This window comes from Pinus tabuliformis, chromosome 3_1 (genome assembly GCF_031772625.1).
Source record: "Pinus tabuliformis cultivar Carrire ecotype Pingquan chromosome 3_1, CPIR1, whole genome shotgun sequence".
Taxonomy (NCBI): domain Eukaryota; kingdom Viridiplantae; phylum Streptophyta; class Pinopsida; order Pinales; family Pinaceae; genus Pinus; species Pinus tabuliformis.
The window spans coordinates 188,407,211-188,423,650 of NC_142301.1; the positions used below are offsets into that span (position 1 = coordinate 188,407,211).

The 16,440-nt window shown below is 35.4% G+C and overlaps 1 protein-coding gene and 1 pseudogene across 2 annotated transcripts in view; one reads left to right on the plus strand and one right to left on the minus strand.

Annotated features, from left to right (window-relative positions):
- Positions 1-16,440, plus strand: part of LOC149186432 (putative receptor protein kinase ZmPK1) — a 292,721-nt pseudogene that overhangs the window by 134,111 nt on the left and 142,170 nt on the right. The gene's annotated exons all lie outside the window — the stretch shown is intronic.
- On the minus strand, positions 5,010-5,627 carry LOC149186436 (uncharacterized). The gene has a single exon (XM_089409340.1). The coding sequence runs from the start codon at positions 5,625-5,627 to the stop codon at positions 5,010-5,012; it is 618 nt and encodes a 205-aa protein (XP_089265466.1).

Here is a 16,440-nt window from a genome sequence, read left to right on the forward strand (position 1 = left end):
CAAATTGAGGTATTTGACTTTGATAAGATTGTGGCATTGCATTAAGTTGTTCAGGTAGGACCAGGGGAGCATAACGAGCTGCCATGATTGGTAAATGAGAGGAATATGTAACTACAATGGATGTGGATATGGAAGGTATTAAAGGGGGTGGGATGGTACTTTGTTGTGTTGGTGTAGTGGTGGTAGGGATAGTAGATGAAATGGGTACACTGGTGATAGGGGTAATTACTAGAGGTGTAGTAGAAATAGGTGGAATCTCTGGAGGGGTAGTAGAAATAGGGGGAATCTCTTGATGCGGGTAGAAATAGGGGGAATCTCTGGTGGGATAGTAGTACTAGGTGGAATTACTGGTGGGGTTGGTGATGAAGCAGTAGAAGAAGAAGGTGAAGGTTTAGATGATTCAAGAGATTTCTGCATAGTCTGATCTAATTCGGTTACCAACACTTCAAGCTTATTAAATTTTTTACTGACATCATCATCAGAGTCTCGATTAACAGGTTGATTCTTTGAAATCTAAGGTTTTAAAATTCTTTCATCAAAAACAATTTAGGGTACAAAGTTTTTAGACTTAGTACGAAAAAGACTATGTTCAAAAGATAAATAAAATTCAATTTCTTCTACGGTCGCAAAACTTTCAGGAATAGAATGAACTCTGAGTGGAGGATTATTACTTGCTTGGCTCTTGGTTGAACTCTTCTTTCTGAGACCTTTTTCAGGATTATATACAAATTTTGGTGGTTTAGGATCTAGATTAGCTCTAGTGTATATCTTTTTAGGAGACATATCTATAGTAATATATTTACAGATGTAAAGTATCTACAACTTTTAAGTGGAAAAAATCCTTAAATAAGATCTATTTCATAGTCACACACTTGAAATAGCTTTAAGATCTAAAATAAATTTTACCACAGAAAAATTGAATTCATATAAGATTTGTTCGAAGTCCCTAGTATGGTTGCTAGAATTTTATCACTCTGTAATTTCCCAAGGTTGTGAGAGAAACACAGAGGTAACCATAAACCGACTTTGGAAGCTATGATCTAGCCCTTCCAACTTCAGAGAGGGATCTCTCTATATGATTTAGATTTGTTGTGGTGCTGCGGAAACAACGGTTTAACAAAAACCCACAATGGGTCTTTACAACCCAACAATCACCCCGCCGAACACCCCTTTTGCTTTAAAACTCCCTTTGTTCCTATCGGAACCCAAAAGCCTTTGAATAGGTGTAAAAATAATGCTTTTCCCTTTTGAGACCCAATATACCCTTTAAAACATTGAAAATAGTGCTTGAATGCCTTTACCAATAATTATATGTGTATTGCTGCAATTCCAGATCTGGCCGATCAGACGGCTCAGATAAATTCGCAATATCGGCGATTGGCAGGTGTAAGGCCCCAACTATCAGTGCTATCCCTTTAGTTCAATGTGATATTACTATCGCAATCGGTGATTTACAATGGCCGCTTTAATATGTATATAACCCCACCCCGATATGCCGATGCGACATATATATCGGCAATTGGACTTGTTAATGCTTTCAGCGATGCAACAAGGAAAATACGAAGGCCCGATGCAATTGCGTTCTATGGACCCGATGTCAATAAAACTTCACTCTATAACCGCCTGAGGTCCAAATTTCTGTTTCATTGTGTTTTAGCTGATACTTAGTGTACTTTGGATATTTCTGCATACGGAACGAGAACGAAGCAATGCGCCGCCGATTAATCCTTTACTGCAACAATTTCATTAACAAATATAAAAAACACAGACAGATCATAGCTACATGGATTTTAAAAGGAAAGCCAATCATTCAAGACCTCCACGGGCTGAATAAAGAATGCTGTACAAAATACTGGATTTGTTCATAAATAAAACATAGGGTCTCGGCCTTGGCCAGATTACACAAGAAAAGGACCTCTGTTTCCACAACACACAATCCACACCCACTCTCTGAGCACTCGCTCCACTCCAAGTCTCTCCTATCCTCGCTCATTACATTTTTCTCCTTTTATCACTCAAATAATTCCTCTAACAATATCTAACAACAATCTTCTATTCTTAAGAGATATAACAACAAATCCTCTATTTCATAGCTCTCTCTCACACCTATGCAAACAACTTTGTCTCTAAATCTAAATTAAGATAGTCTCTAACTTATTACAATAATGAATTATAACAAATTGTTGAGAGATCCAACCCTCTCAGTAAAAACCAGTTTTGACCCAATAGTCAATGAATTTCACCCTGTTTAGCCACAACTTGTGAACAAGTTTTCACATTGTTGGCTAATCCCGATGCTCCTGCATCAGACTCCCGGGGAAGAAAGGACTTGTCCTTCAAGCTGTCAGGACTTACTCCATATTTCTGTAGTTCTGCTACTGTCAACCAGCTGGAATATTCCACTGGCTGTTGTTTCCATTTTACTAAATACTGGAAATAAGTTTTCCCTCTGGTTTTCTTGGATACTCTTTAATCCAAGATAGCTTCTACTTCTTTCTTGACTGCTTTTGGTACCTGTTCCTCCCAGTTCACGGTTTGAACTTCATCACCTGTATCTTCTTTCTGCAACTCTGTTTCTACCTCTCTGAATGGATATAAGTCTGCAACATTAAAAATGGGGGATATGCCAATCCCTTCTGGTAACTCAATCTCATATGCATTGGCTGAAAATTTCCTTTTAATTTTACAAGGTCCTATCTTCTTCATTTTCAGCTTGTTATAAGTTTTAGTAGGAAATCTCTCTTTCCTCAAATATGCCATTACTAAATCTCCTACTTGGAACTCCTTTTCTCTTCTTTTCAGATCTTCTCTCTGCTTGTATTTGTTGTTGTTCTCCTGCAATTTGCCTTTGACTTCTTCCTGTAATCTCTGCATCTGTTCGGCAAAATCTTCAGCACTTGCACTCCTGGCTTCCTATTTTCCCAAATCTCTAAGCTCATACACTCCTCTCGGATGCATTCCAAAGACAATCTGAAATGGACTCATTCTAGTGCTTCGGTTTGGTGTATCATTGTAAGCGAACTCAGCTTGAGCTAATGCCAAATCCCACTATTTTGGATTCTGATATACTAAACTCCTTAGTATATTCCCCAAGCTCCTGTTCATTACTTCAGTTTGTCCATCTGTCCGAGGATGGTATGCTGAACTAAAACTAAGGTTAGTTCCCAGTTTCTTCCAAAGTGTCCTCCAAAAATGCCCCACAAATTTGGTATCTCGATCTGATACAATACTTACAGGTAAACCATGCAATCTTACAATCTCTGAAAAGAATAAATTAGCTATGTATGTTGCATCACTAGTTTTCCTACAAGCAATAAAATGTGCCATTTTAGAAAACCTATCTACTGCAACATAAATAGAATCATTTCCTCTCTTTGTTTTTGGCAATCCCAGAACAAAGTCCATGTTAATTGCATCCAACCATTGATCTGGTATGGGAAATGGCTGATACAGTCCTATATTCTGACTCCTTCCTTTGGCATGCTGACATACCTTGCATTTCTCAACAAAATATTTAATATCAGTTTGCATTTTTGGCCAATAATAAAAAGCATTCACCTGAGCGATGGTTTTATCTTGTCCAAAATGACTAGATAACCCTCCACTGTGCTTTTCCTTGATGATGTTGTCCCTCATGGAACATTTTGGAATACATAACTTGTTGCTTTTAAATAATAGTCCTCCTTGAATGAGGTAGTCGATCCACTGACTTCTGTTATGGCTCACTGGATTTCGAACTGTTGTGTAGATATCTCTAAAATCCTCATCATCCTTGTACATTTCTATCATTTCCTCAAAACCTACAACACCCACTTTAAATTCTTGCAAAATAAAACTTACCCTGCTCAATGCATCTGCTACTTTATTAGACTTACCACTCTTATGCTTTATTACAAAAGTGAAACTTTGCAGAAATTCTACCCATTTGGCATGCTTCTGATTCAACTTCGGCTAGTTATTAATAAACTATAAAGCGCGATTGTCTGAATATAAGATGAATTCTTTAGGTAGCAAGTAATGCCTCCACTTTTTCAATTCCTACACAATAGCATAGAACTCCTTTTCATAAGAAGAATATTTCTTCTTCGCATCATTCAGTTTCTCGTTGAAATATGCTATTGGCCTTTGCTCTTAACTCAGTATCGCGCCAAGTGCTACTCCACTTGCATCGGTTTCTACTTGAAAGACTTTCTCAAAATTAGGCAATGCTAGGATTGGCTCTTCTGTTATCTTCTTCTTTAGCAAATTAAAGTTTCTGTCTGCTACTTCTGTCCATTGAAATGGCTGATTGACCTCCTTGATTGTCTCAAGGATTGGTGCACAAACTTGACTAAAACCTCTTATAATTTTCTGTAAAAACTAGCAAGTCCATGGAAGCTTCTTACCTCAAATATGCTTCTGGGAGTAGGCCAATTTCGGATTGCTTGTACCTTCTCCGGATCCATCTTCAAGCCCTCTTTGGAAACTACAAATCCCAAGTACACCAGCTCCTCCTTCATGAAACTACACTTCTTCAAATTGATTAGTAGTTTCTCTCTCTATAGAGTTCTCAGAACCAACTTAAGATGTTCTAAATGCTCCTGTTTACTTTTGCTAAAAATTAGAATATCATCAAGGTAAACAATGAAAAATTTACCTGAATATTCCTTCAAGATCTCGTTCATTAGTCTCATGAACGTGCTAGGTGCATTAGTGATCCCAGAAGGCATCACTAACCACTCATACAGTCCACTATTTGTTTTGAAGGCAATTTTACACTCATCGCCTTCTCGAATCCTTATCTAATGATACCTGCTCTTGAAATCTATCTTAGTAAAGCATCTGGATCCACTTAAACAGTCCATTAAATCATCCATTCTGGGCAAAGGAAATCTGTACCTGATTGTTATCTTGTTGATAGCTCTAGAATCTGTGCACATGCACCATTCTCCTCCCTTCTTCAGACTAAGTGCTGTTGGCATAGCACACAGGCTCAGACTCTCTCTGACCAGCCCCTTGTCCATTAGTTCCTATACTTGCCTTGCAACCTCTGCGTTTTCTTGAGGAGTTAGTCTATATGCAGCTTTATTGGGCAGACTTGCCCTTGGTATTAAGTCGATATGGTGGCTAACACTTCTAACCGGTGGTAATACATTCGGTAATTCATCCACAATGATATCCATAAAATTATCTAACACAACTTTAATTTCTTCAAGAAAATCATTTAAATTTGTGGACGTTAAGATTACCTTGGGCCTCCCTACGATAGCGAAGTGCAACTCCTTGCTTTTTTCGACCTCCTGTAGCAATTCTTTACCACTTATCAAAATGATACTGTTTTTAGGCAATCCTTTATCAACATCATTCTTCAATGGCAATAACGTGTGCTTGTTTCCATCCTTCTCTATGGTATAGGTGTTTCTTCTCCCGTCATGAATCGCTTTCTGGTCAAATTGCCATGGTCTCCCCAATAATATATGACATACGTCCATGGGAATTATGTCACATAGGATTATGTCTTTGTATGTACCGATCTGCATTTCAACATTACATTGCTCTGTCACAATGACTTGATGGCCCTTCTGCAACCAAGACACTCTGTAGGGTGCAGGATGTACTCTCTTCGCTAATCCAAGCTTATCCACCATCTCCGTGGATACAAGATTTTCAGTGCTTCCACTATCTATGATTACCTTACCACACTTACCTTTTGATTTACAAGTGGTTCTGAACAAGTTCTTCCTCTGTGCAGGTTCTCCAGTCTTCTTCTCTTCTCTAAGCAAAGTTCTTCTAAATAGCAGTGATTCACCTTCTTCAGGGGGTTCTTCTTTCTCCACAAGTCGAGGTGGTTCTGGCTTTGCCTCAGCCACATTTGCACCCCTCTGGCTTGTTGATTTTTTATGAGGACAATCCCATGACATGTGTCCCCATTCTCCACAGGTATAACACCTAACATCTCTTCCTCACCCTCTTCCTTTGGGCACGAATCTTCCTCTGCTAGATTCACCCCTCTGTGGTGGTCTACCACTTGAGCTTCCTGCTTCATGTTGATGATGTGTTCCCCTGGATTTGGCAGCTTCTCTTCCTCTCACTGAGCTCTTTCCTTTGTTCCTTTGACTCTGCTTCCTCAATATTTTCTTCTCTGCCTTCGGACTTGCTTGATAGGCATCCTCAACTGTTTTTAGACTTAACAAGCTAAACTCATCTTGTATCTCATGCCTTAACCCATTTGTATATCTAGCTATCTTTTCCACATCATCTTCTACATGCCCTGCGCTAATACTTAATCTATAGAATTCTTCTATAGACTCCTTAACTGACATTCCTTTTGGTTTCAAATTTTTCAATTGCTTAAAAAGATTCAAATGATAGTCTTTAAGAAAAAACTTGGCTTTCAGTTTGCTTACCATTTTGTCCCACTGCTTGATCTTGGACTTCCCTCTCCTCGTTCTTGATGTCTGTACCTCGTCCCACCAGATGGTTTCATGACCCTTCAATTTGGTGACTGCAAACTTCACCATCTTATTCTCCTCAACCTCTTCATAGTCAAAGTACTGATCTATGGATCTGATCCAATCCATAAGCTCCTCCGCATTCAGACTCCCTTCATACATAGGGATCTCCATCTTGGGTTTGCTTCCTACTTTTGCCAGCATCTTGATGACCTTGGTAGTTTCATTATCTTCTTCTAATTCTCCCACATCTGCAGCAGATTATTTTGAAGAGCTCTCAGCTCCATCATCAAGCGTTCTTCTTCGGGTTGTCTCCATTGTCTCCATTCGTGCACGCAAACTCGACACCTCTTCCAATAGAATTTCATTTGGTTCTGGTCTTCCTCAACCAATTCCTCTCCTTGGCGGCTTCTTCGCTGCAATCAACTCTTGCTTTTGCTCCGATACCAGAAATTGGTGCAGCGGAAACAATGGTTTAATAAAAACCCACAATGGGTCTTTACAACCCAACAATCACCCCGCCGAACATCCCTTTTGCTTTAAAACTCCCCTTGTTCCTATCAGAACCCAAAAGCCTTTGAATAGGTGTAAAAATAATTATTTTTCCTTTCGAGACCCAATATACCCTTTAAAACATTAAAAACAGTGCTTGAATGCCTTTACCAATAATTATATGTGTATTGCGGCACTTCCAGATCTGGCCGATCAAACGGCTCAGATCAATTTGGAATATCGACGATCGACAGGTGTAAGGCTCCAACTATCGGCACTATCCCTTTGGTCCGATGAGATATCGCTATCGCAATCAGCGATTTACAATGGTCGCTTTAATATGTATATAACTTCACCCCAATATGCCGATGCAACATATATATCGGCAACCGGACTTGTTAATGCTTTCAACGATGCGACAAGGAAAATACAAAGGCCCGATGCGATTGGGTTCTACGGACCCGATGGCAATAAAACTCCACTTTATAATCGCCTGAGGTCTGTATCTCTATTTAATTGTGTTTTAGCCAATACTTAGTGTATTTTGGATATTTCTGCCTGCAGAATGAGAACGAAGCAATGCGTCGTTGAATGCTCCTTTAATGCAACAATTTCATTAACAAATATAAGAAACACAGACAGATCGTAGCTGCATGGATTTTAAAAGGAAAACCAATCATTGAAGACCTCCACGGGCTAAATAAAGAACGTTGCATAAAATACTGGATTTGTTCATAAATAAAACAGAGGGTCTCGGCCTTGGCCAGATTACATAAGAAAAGGACCTCTGTTTCCACAGCACACAATCCACACCCACTCTCTAAGCACCCACTCCACTCCAAGCCTCTCCTATCCTTGCTCATTACATTTTTCTCCTTTTATCACTCAAATAAATCCTCTAACAATATCTAACATCAATCTTCTATTCTTAAGAGATCTAACAGCAAATCCTCTATTTCGTAGCTCTCCCTCACACCTATGCAAACAACTCTATCTCTAAATCTAAATTAAGATAGTCACTAACTTATTACAATAATGAATTATTACAAATTGTTGAGAGATCCAACCCTCTCAGTAAAAACTGGTTTTGACCCAATAGTCAATGAATTTCACCCTATTTAGCCACAACATGTGAACAAGTTTTCACATTGCTGGCTAATCCCGATGCTCCTACATCATGTTGATTTAAGTATTAAGCTACTTATTGAGTTCTGAGTTTGGTTTTTTCAAATATTTGGTTGAAACTACAAAGGCAGTCCATTGGGCAGTGGATTCATGAGTCTTAGGGTGATCAAATACAAGAATGACAAAAAATATATAACAGGGCAAGGTAGGCAGGCTTTTTGATCTTTAGATCATTTGTGAAATGAATGGGATGAAAGGATTTAGATTCAAATAAACATAGAGCATACTAAGATCAATTATATATTTAATATCAAAGTGAAAACGTGAATATTATTTATAAGCCAAAGTAGAGTGTATTTAAACAAGTTGAACCCTTAATTTTATTTAAACAATAAAGACAGGAAAACATGTGGAAAAACAGGGAAAATAACAATTTCACAAGAGAAGAAACATCACCAATTGCTTGACACAGGAATGCCGGAACACCTTTCTGTATTAATGGAAATGATCACTTCATTACATGAAAAACTTTATATCAAATATTTTCCTTCTTCATAAGAGTTCCAACCCTTTGTACTTCGAATTATGAAGTATTTATAAAAAACTTATCAAAATATATTGATTTGAAAAATCAAATTTTTTACAAAATATCATAAAAATTGTTTACAAAAATAGTACAACAATATAGGAAAATTAAAACTGTTGAAGCTCTCTCACACTAATTTTGATGATTCTTGTGATGACTTGGGCAAAAACGATGTTGATTTTCTAATGAAGATGAACACAGATTTTACTAAAGTAGTTGGTATAATTTATTCCACTTGTCTTCATCTGGGGTGGAGAATTTGATTAACCTTATGTAGGTTTCATCCTGGATGGTGGGCTTAATTAAAAACAAATGTTTTATCTCATGTTTGATAAGTAAATCGAATTTCAAACCTTCCATGACATATTTTCCTATGATGGTTCCCTTGATGGTGGAAAACTTTGTCTTATCTCTAGCTATGGTATACAACTTGCTGAAATCATCTAACTTGACCAAATTATCTGCAATTACTTTCAAACATGGTAGCCCCTTTTGATTCAGTACATTCAATTTTCTATGGAAGTTTTGGACACTGGCCTCTAATTTATAACATTTTTTCTCCAACTGTAGCATCAAGTTCCTTTTTGTAAGGACTCTTCTCACTTAAAGGATTGTTTTTGTCCTTTCCATAATCTCAGATTCCTCTAGTTCCTCCTTTGTCTTTGAATTTAGAATCCTTATTAGGGCAGTGGCTTCACCTGGTTTTAGTTTGAAACTTTCTTTTACTTCTTCAATAAATTATTTGGATCTCTGCACTAATTCCTCCGCCTCAAAAATAATATCAATGGAGGTTCATATTTCATTAATATCTTCATTGATTTCTACCCAACTATTCTCTTTTTCCTGTTCAAGGGTTTGTTCCATGGCAGACTCATTTTCCAACAATTCAATTCTTTGGGTTAACCTATGAGTATTTTGAAGCTCTGTTATGTATACATTATAAATCTTTAATTTATGTTCTTGGATATTGTTTAGCTGAGCTTTCAGCTACTCAAACTCCTGACCTCTGATGGACAAGTCCTCCATTGCTTTGACTAATTCTCTTGAAGAGTCTGTAGACTATGCTTCAACTATGTTGGCTACTGAAGTGGAAGCTCCTGTTGTCGATGTACCTACAATCGGGACTATTGTGAGTGGAATGAATGCTAACTATGTTGACTGTTCTTTCTCCTTTAGCAGTTTTTCCATTTCAGTCTCCATCTCTTTAATTTGCCCATTTTGTTCAACGATAATCTTGAACATGTCTTCTTTCTCTTTCTCTAGCTATCCAACTTCCTTGTTCTATGGATATTCAGTGGATGGAAGCTTGAGTTTCTTCTTTAGAGCTACAATGTCAGCATTATTTCTTCTAATAATTTCCTCTGTAACTTTCACATTACTGGGATCATATCCCAGTTTGATTACTAGATCCTCTAAAGAATTAATCTTAGTGTATTTAGCTAAAGAAGATATATTTTCTAGTTTGACCTGGGATTGAATGTTGTTGACTGAATCTTGTAGCCTGGGAGCTACCATTTTTGAGTTTATCAAGGTCGAATACAACATCTCACCTGTTTTTTTGTGTAAGTCCATCTGATCAATGGGATGGATTTGTTCAACATTGAAAGAAAATATAGATTTCTTGTAATAATCTAGAATTTTGGAAAAAGGAACCTCAACCTAGAGGAAGGTTGTCTACATCTTTCCTTTCTCTGTGTCAAAAGAAGATAGAAGCCTATGATGTGAGGATGCTTTCTGTTTCCAAAATTGAGAATCTATTGTAGCTTTTAGAATCTCATTTTTCTTCTTAATTTCCTTATACTTGGAAAATATGTTTGGTTCATCTTGGTCATGAAACAATTCTCCTGATTGAGGTGTTTCGAGTGGATCTTGGGATGCTAAAGATGATGGAGATCCTATGAAAATATCTTCGTTACTAGTAGAAGTATAGGGGCCTGTCAAAACTATAGTTGACTGTACACTTTCCTCTTGAAAGGATTCTTCTATTGGATTGGTCTTTTGTCTCTTCTTGTAAAGATGAAACTCTTTCCCATGAATTTATGTGACTGAAGGGGAAACATCCTCCCTTGTTATTTTTTCTTGCTTCTCCTGTCGTGTTGGAGTCTATTATGTCATTGTAGAGAGTACCTAATCTTCTTCCTCCTGCAAAGTATTTTCTTGCCATTGATCTCGATTGATATATTTTTTTATTTTTGGCCTGGGAGCATGAATGTAGGGAGTTGTCTTCTACTCTACTCTTAGTTTTGAAATTATTCTGAAAGGGTCATATGACCAGGTGAAGCTGAGTTTAAAATTCATATGCTTGAGGAGAAGATCCGCTTATTTGGTTGTCGTCCTAGTATTGCAAATAAAATATCCAACCTGCGTTTTATTCTTCAATTGAGATTTATTCTTGGCTTCCACAAAGTGCAACTCATCCATATTAATCATTTGTCTAATATATTCTAGTGAAATAATTCTCATGGGAACAAATTTGGGAACCTGTATGGAGGCAATTCGCACACATACACTATGATATTAGTGTAATTTTGGTATAGGTACGAGTCACCTGTCCTTGTTTACTCACTTAGATGTAGAAATCCTTTTATCTTAGGTCATATCCTTGGTTCAACATCACTATTCAATAGGCAAGCAACGATATACAAGAAATGGTCTACATAATCATTGAAGGTGAATTCATTGGTATGATTCCTTACTAAGGAAGTCCAATGAATCACAGACTGGAATTCCCTTGTTCATCTAGTATTTGTAATGGAAATTGAAACTTGTCTTCCTGATGGAACAAAAACAAATACACTAAAACTGAAGCATACTTAAAAACCCCTTATGTAGAAAACTTTAGGAACTGTTCATGGATGGCATCTGCTAGGAATTCATTGTAATTGAAGATGACTGAGGGATTTTCACCTATTGAGAAAACTGATAAAAACCATATGATGGCTTCATCAACCCATTAATTAGATTGATAGCCCAGTAAACAAGAAACTATTGAGATAATTTTCTTTGTCATTTCAGGGAACATGGAGGATGGATAAGGAGGATTGGACATCCTCAGGTAGAAATATCTCAAATATTTTGGCTCTGTGAGGGAAAGTGAGGTTTTGGTAGAGTTCCATGAGAAAATCTACTAAAAAGGGTTCCAGAGAGGCAAAATTATGAATCTAAAGCATTTGGCTTATGGAATCAAGGGTAATTGTGAAAAGAATACCATTGTTCTAGGTTACAATTTCCCTTTGACTAGGAATGTACTAGAATTGGCACCATGAAACAAATTTAGGAAAATTATGGGTATGAGGAAAGACGAATTTGGGTAGGAAGAAGTCCCACAATCCCAATTCATCACTAAGAACAATTAGTTTTTGTTTTAACCAGTTGTGGAGTTCGTAGAGGTTGAACTCACAACTCATTTCAACAATCTTATAATATTCAGCAACTAATGGTTGATGGTATAAATCAATCAAAGGGGGAAGCAAGGGGTTTTCTACTGTAGATTTGGATTTACCCTTAGAAGACATCGTGGAAAGGAAAGAAAAAAATGTTGTAATTACCTGGGAATTTGGTCAGATGACACTGGTAGCTCAAGAACTGGTAGTGGTGACAGGTTGGCATGCTGACTGGTTGTAGTAACAGTAGTAGGTTCACTATCGTAGGATTTGCATCATGGTCGCAGAAGGAAATCTAACTGAACAGGGTTTTGGTGATTTTATTGTCCAAATCACTTACTATTAGATGATTATCTGTTTAACAGTATAAATTCACTAACCTAGAAATGGTTAGGTGTTGAAATGGTAACATGTCGAGTGCAGGGATGCGCCATTTGACAGGGCAGAGTCAGATGGAATGTGACAGAAACGAGAGTGGAGTGAATGGGATGTGCCATGTGGCAAGATGGGATGCAGTGGAGTGGGAAGGGACGTGCCACTTGGAAAAAGAGGAGTGGAGTGGGAAGCATAGTTAACAGTCACTTTCTAGGCGAGGAGAGGGAAAAGTTTATTTCAAAGTGGGGATGAGTGGTAAGAAGCTTTAGGTTGGGGGCTCCGAAGTCTGCCAAGGAGTGCCATGTCACAAAATATAGATTTGGGGAATCATATTTTCAGACCGCCCCCTTGATTAATTGTCAGAGGTGCAGGGGGGTCTGAAGTGATTGCCCATCGTTGATCTGGGCAGGTGAGATCACGACCCTTGTTTATAACTTGACCTTTATTACAAAACGACAAAGCATCGTATCAACTAAATTTATTAACATTTAATTAATTGTGCTTCAACTGTGTGATTAACCAATTAAGAGATTTATTAAACTAATATAATCGTGTTTAAATGGTGCAATTAAATAATAAAACGTATTTATTTAAATCAAATGCGACATTTAAACTAGTTACACATATTTTTATTTTCTAAGGTTTTTTCATCACATTTCTTTTATTTTTTAAACATATATTCATTTTTTGAAAAGAAGTGCCATTTGAACTAGCTTACTTATTGGGGCTATTTTTCATTTTTTCATATTTTTATTCCTTTTGTTTTTTCACACACACACACATATATATATCTTTTTTTCTATATCCCTTTTATTTTCTTTTTCTTTTTTTCTTGGAAATAATTTACAGAATGAGACATTATTTACAATATCTCATAACATAAAAATCAACAGATAATCATCAATTGATCCTATAAATTATAGGACCCTAAAAATTGCCATCATCATATTGAATCCTATTGGTTCTTATAAAGTTTAATATTGTTGTACATTTTTGTTTTGAGGCCCATTTTTCCCCTCAAAATTTCTCTAATGTGTGTTTTAAAATGTATATGTTTAATTCATATATTAATACTCTTTGTAATTAATAATAATTATGTCAATAGGCATGTCTATTTTGGAATAGGGCTTCCATAATTTCAATTTAATTATCAATGATTATTAGGTAGGTGTTAGTAGTTTAATCTCCATAAAGTATTCTAGAATATTCTTAGTGGTATACACAAATCAAAGGATGAGATTTATTTCCAAGGTAGTTATGTCTTTTCTTCCCTTTTAATTAAATTCATTGATTAAAAAAAGAGTTATATGAACACATTTCATATGAAATGAGTTATGGCCTTTTGGGCATGTGGTATTGATAAGTCATCGTATTGGCCTATGGTATTGTAAAAAAGCCTATTTACAGATTAAAAATTTCCATGATAAAATGAGGATGAATATCCATGATTACGAATCTTGTTACATGTTCTTTTAAAATGTGTATATTTTTAACATATATCTTAATTATTTTTATCATTTAGATTAATTATTATTATTTTAATAAACATATAATTTAGTTAATTTTTATGTATTTTTTAATGTTGACAATGTGAGGTGTATAAATAAGTCTTTTAATGTTTGTTGCCATTTATCAAATATATAATTTATATGGTTGTTATTTATTAAGTGGACAGTAGGTTTAACCTCCATGAAATATTTTAGAATATTATTAGTAGTAGTCACAAATCAAAGGTTGACATTTATCTCAAAAGTAATTATGTTATTTTTGTCCCTTTAATTAAACTGAAAAACTAAAAACATGTCATAGAAATAAGTGTCACATGAAATGAGTTATGGCCATTTAGGCATGTGGTATTGATAACCCAGGGAATTGTCCCATGGTATTGTAACAAATCTTATTTATAAGATAAGAATCTTCATGATTAAGTGGGGGTGTTACATGGTTTTCTAAATGTACACATGTTTAAATCATATATTAATTCTTTTTTGTTTGTTTACTAGGTTATGTGAGTCTTGATATGAGTGGAATGCCTAACCTATGACTTGAGCAGACACGACCCACAGGAATCTAAACCGTCAAAATCACCCTAGGATTCGCACCGCACCTGGGCCACACCAACCCTTAACATGGTTGGTTTTTTTCCCAGAGAGTTACGAACCAGTGACCTTTATACCACGAAGTTCCTTAACAGAAAACCATATCACCATATTCTCTATGCCCCATGCACATATAATAATTATTTTTATAAGAAATAATAATTTAAAATAAAATTATAATTAGTTAATTTTTATAAAAAAAAATAATCTTTGTCATGTGAGGTATATCATGAAATAGATATTTTGATGTCTATTATGAATTGATGCTTATCAAGATTTACTAGTCATTTAGTTATGCCAATAGGCATATCTATATTGGAATGGAGCCTCTAGAATTTTAATTTAATTATCAATTATATATATATATATATGTAAACCTAACAGCTGGCCTCACACGTAACTACTAGTAAACCTTTGGGGTCTACGACCTATCCTCCTCTTTATAAACTGTGGTGATTTGAACCTTGGATCTCTTAGTTTTCACATATTTGATATTACTTTGATCACCGATTAGGTTTCCCACCTAGGAATTTAATTATCAATAATAATTAAGTAGATGGTATTGATTTAACTTCCATATTATATTATATAATATTCTTAATAGTATTCAGAAATGAAAGGTTGAGGTTTATCTCCAACGTTAGGGGAATTTTGAGGTCTAAAATGGGCCTCCTAAGGAAATTATAAAATAATAGTGGAAATGATAAAATAAGATTAAATTACATCATCAAAGTTTAGAGAGAAAAAGAAAAAAACTATTTTTTCAACTCATATTTTAACTTATTTCCCTTTGGTTTTACTCAAATTTCGAGCAGAAACACTCGTTGGATGAAAATTTTGATTTATCATCAAAAGAGTACCCATGTTGTATACTTTTGATAGACCCTAATACATGAAAAATGGGAACTGCATGAAAAACATTATTGCAATCACGTTTTTTCATGTATTTCTCATTTTTTGTGTAGTAACGTCCATCGAAAGTATGCAACATGGGTAGTCCTTAGGTGAGGAATTAAATTTTTCATCCAACGAGTACTCTTGCTCGAAATTTGAGTAAAGCCTTAGGGCGATAAGTTGAAAATACAAGTTCAAAAAGTAGTTTTATTATTTTTTTTTTTCTTATTTTTTTTACATTTTTACTCCAAAAATGGTGAATCATCCACCATGATTAACATCATCATCTTGAATCATATTGGTTCTTACAAAGTTTATTTTGGTTGTACATTTTTCTTAGGAGGCCCATTTTCGACCTCAAAAATCCCCTAATGAGTAGTTATGCTCTTTCTTCCCTTTTAATATAATTAATTAATTGTAAAAAATGTTATATGAACAAATGTCATATGAAATAAGTTATGGTTTTTGGGGCATGTGGTTTTCATAAGTCATGGTATTAGCCTATGGTATTCTAAAAAAAAATATTTAGAGATTGAGAATTTCTATGGTAAAGTGGAGTGAATCGCAATGATTAAGAATCTTATTACATTTTGAGATAATCTTTAGGATCAAACTGTGTGAAGGATTTTTTATCATTTCTAATGTTTCGGGTAGACCCTTAGTGTTAAGAAATCTTTAGAAAAGGGTGATAACCCACTAGCTGTTAAGGAAAAATCTTAAAATATTGAAGGTAGTCGTTAAGGAAAATAATAAAAATTTGAAAGTAGTCGTTTAGGAAAATAATAAATAATGAAAATAAATAGATGAATAACTAAATAATGAAAGAAGATGAATATATTTTTGAAATAAATTAAATTAAATATATAAAACTAAATTGATGAATAAGTAAAGAAAGAAGAAGTATTTATTAGATAAGAGAGAATAAGAGGGGGGAGAGAAGGAAATTGAATGAAAACTAAATGAAAAATAAGGAGGAAGGAGAAATAAAATAGAAAATATAGAGGATAAAGAGAGATAAAATTGAAATAATAATGATTTGAAAAATAAGAAGGATT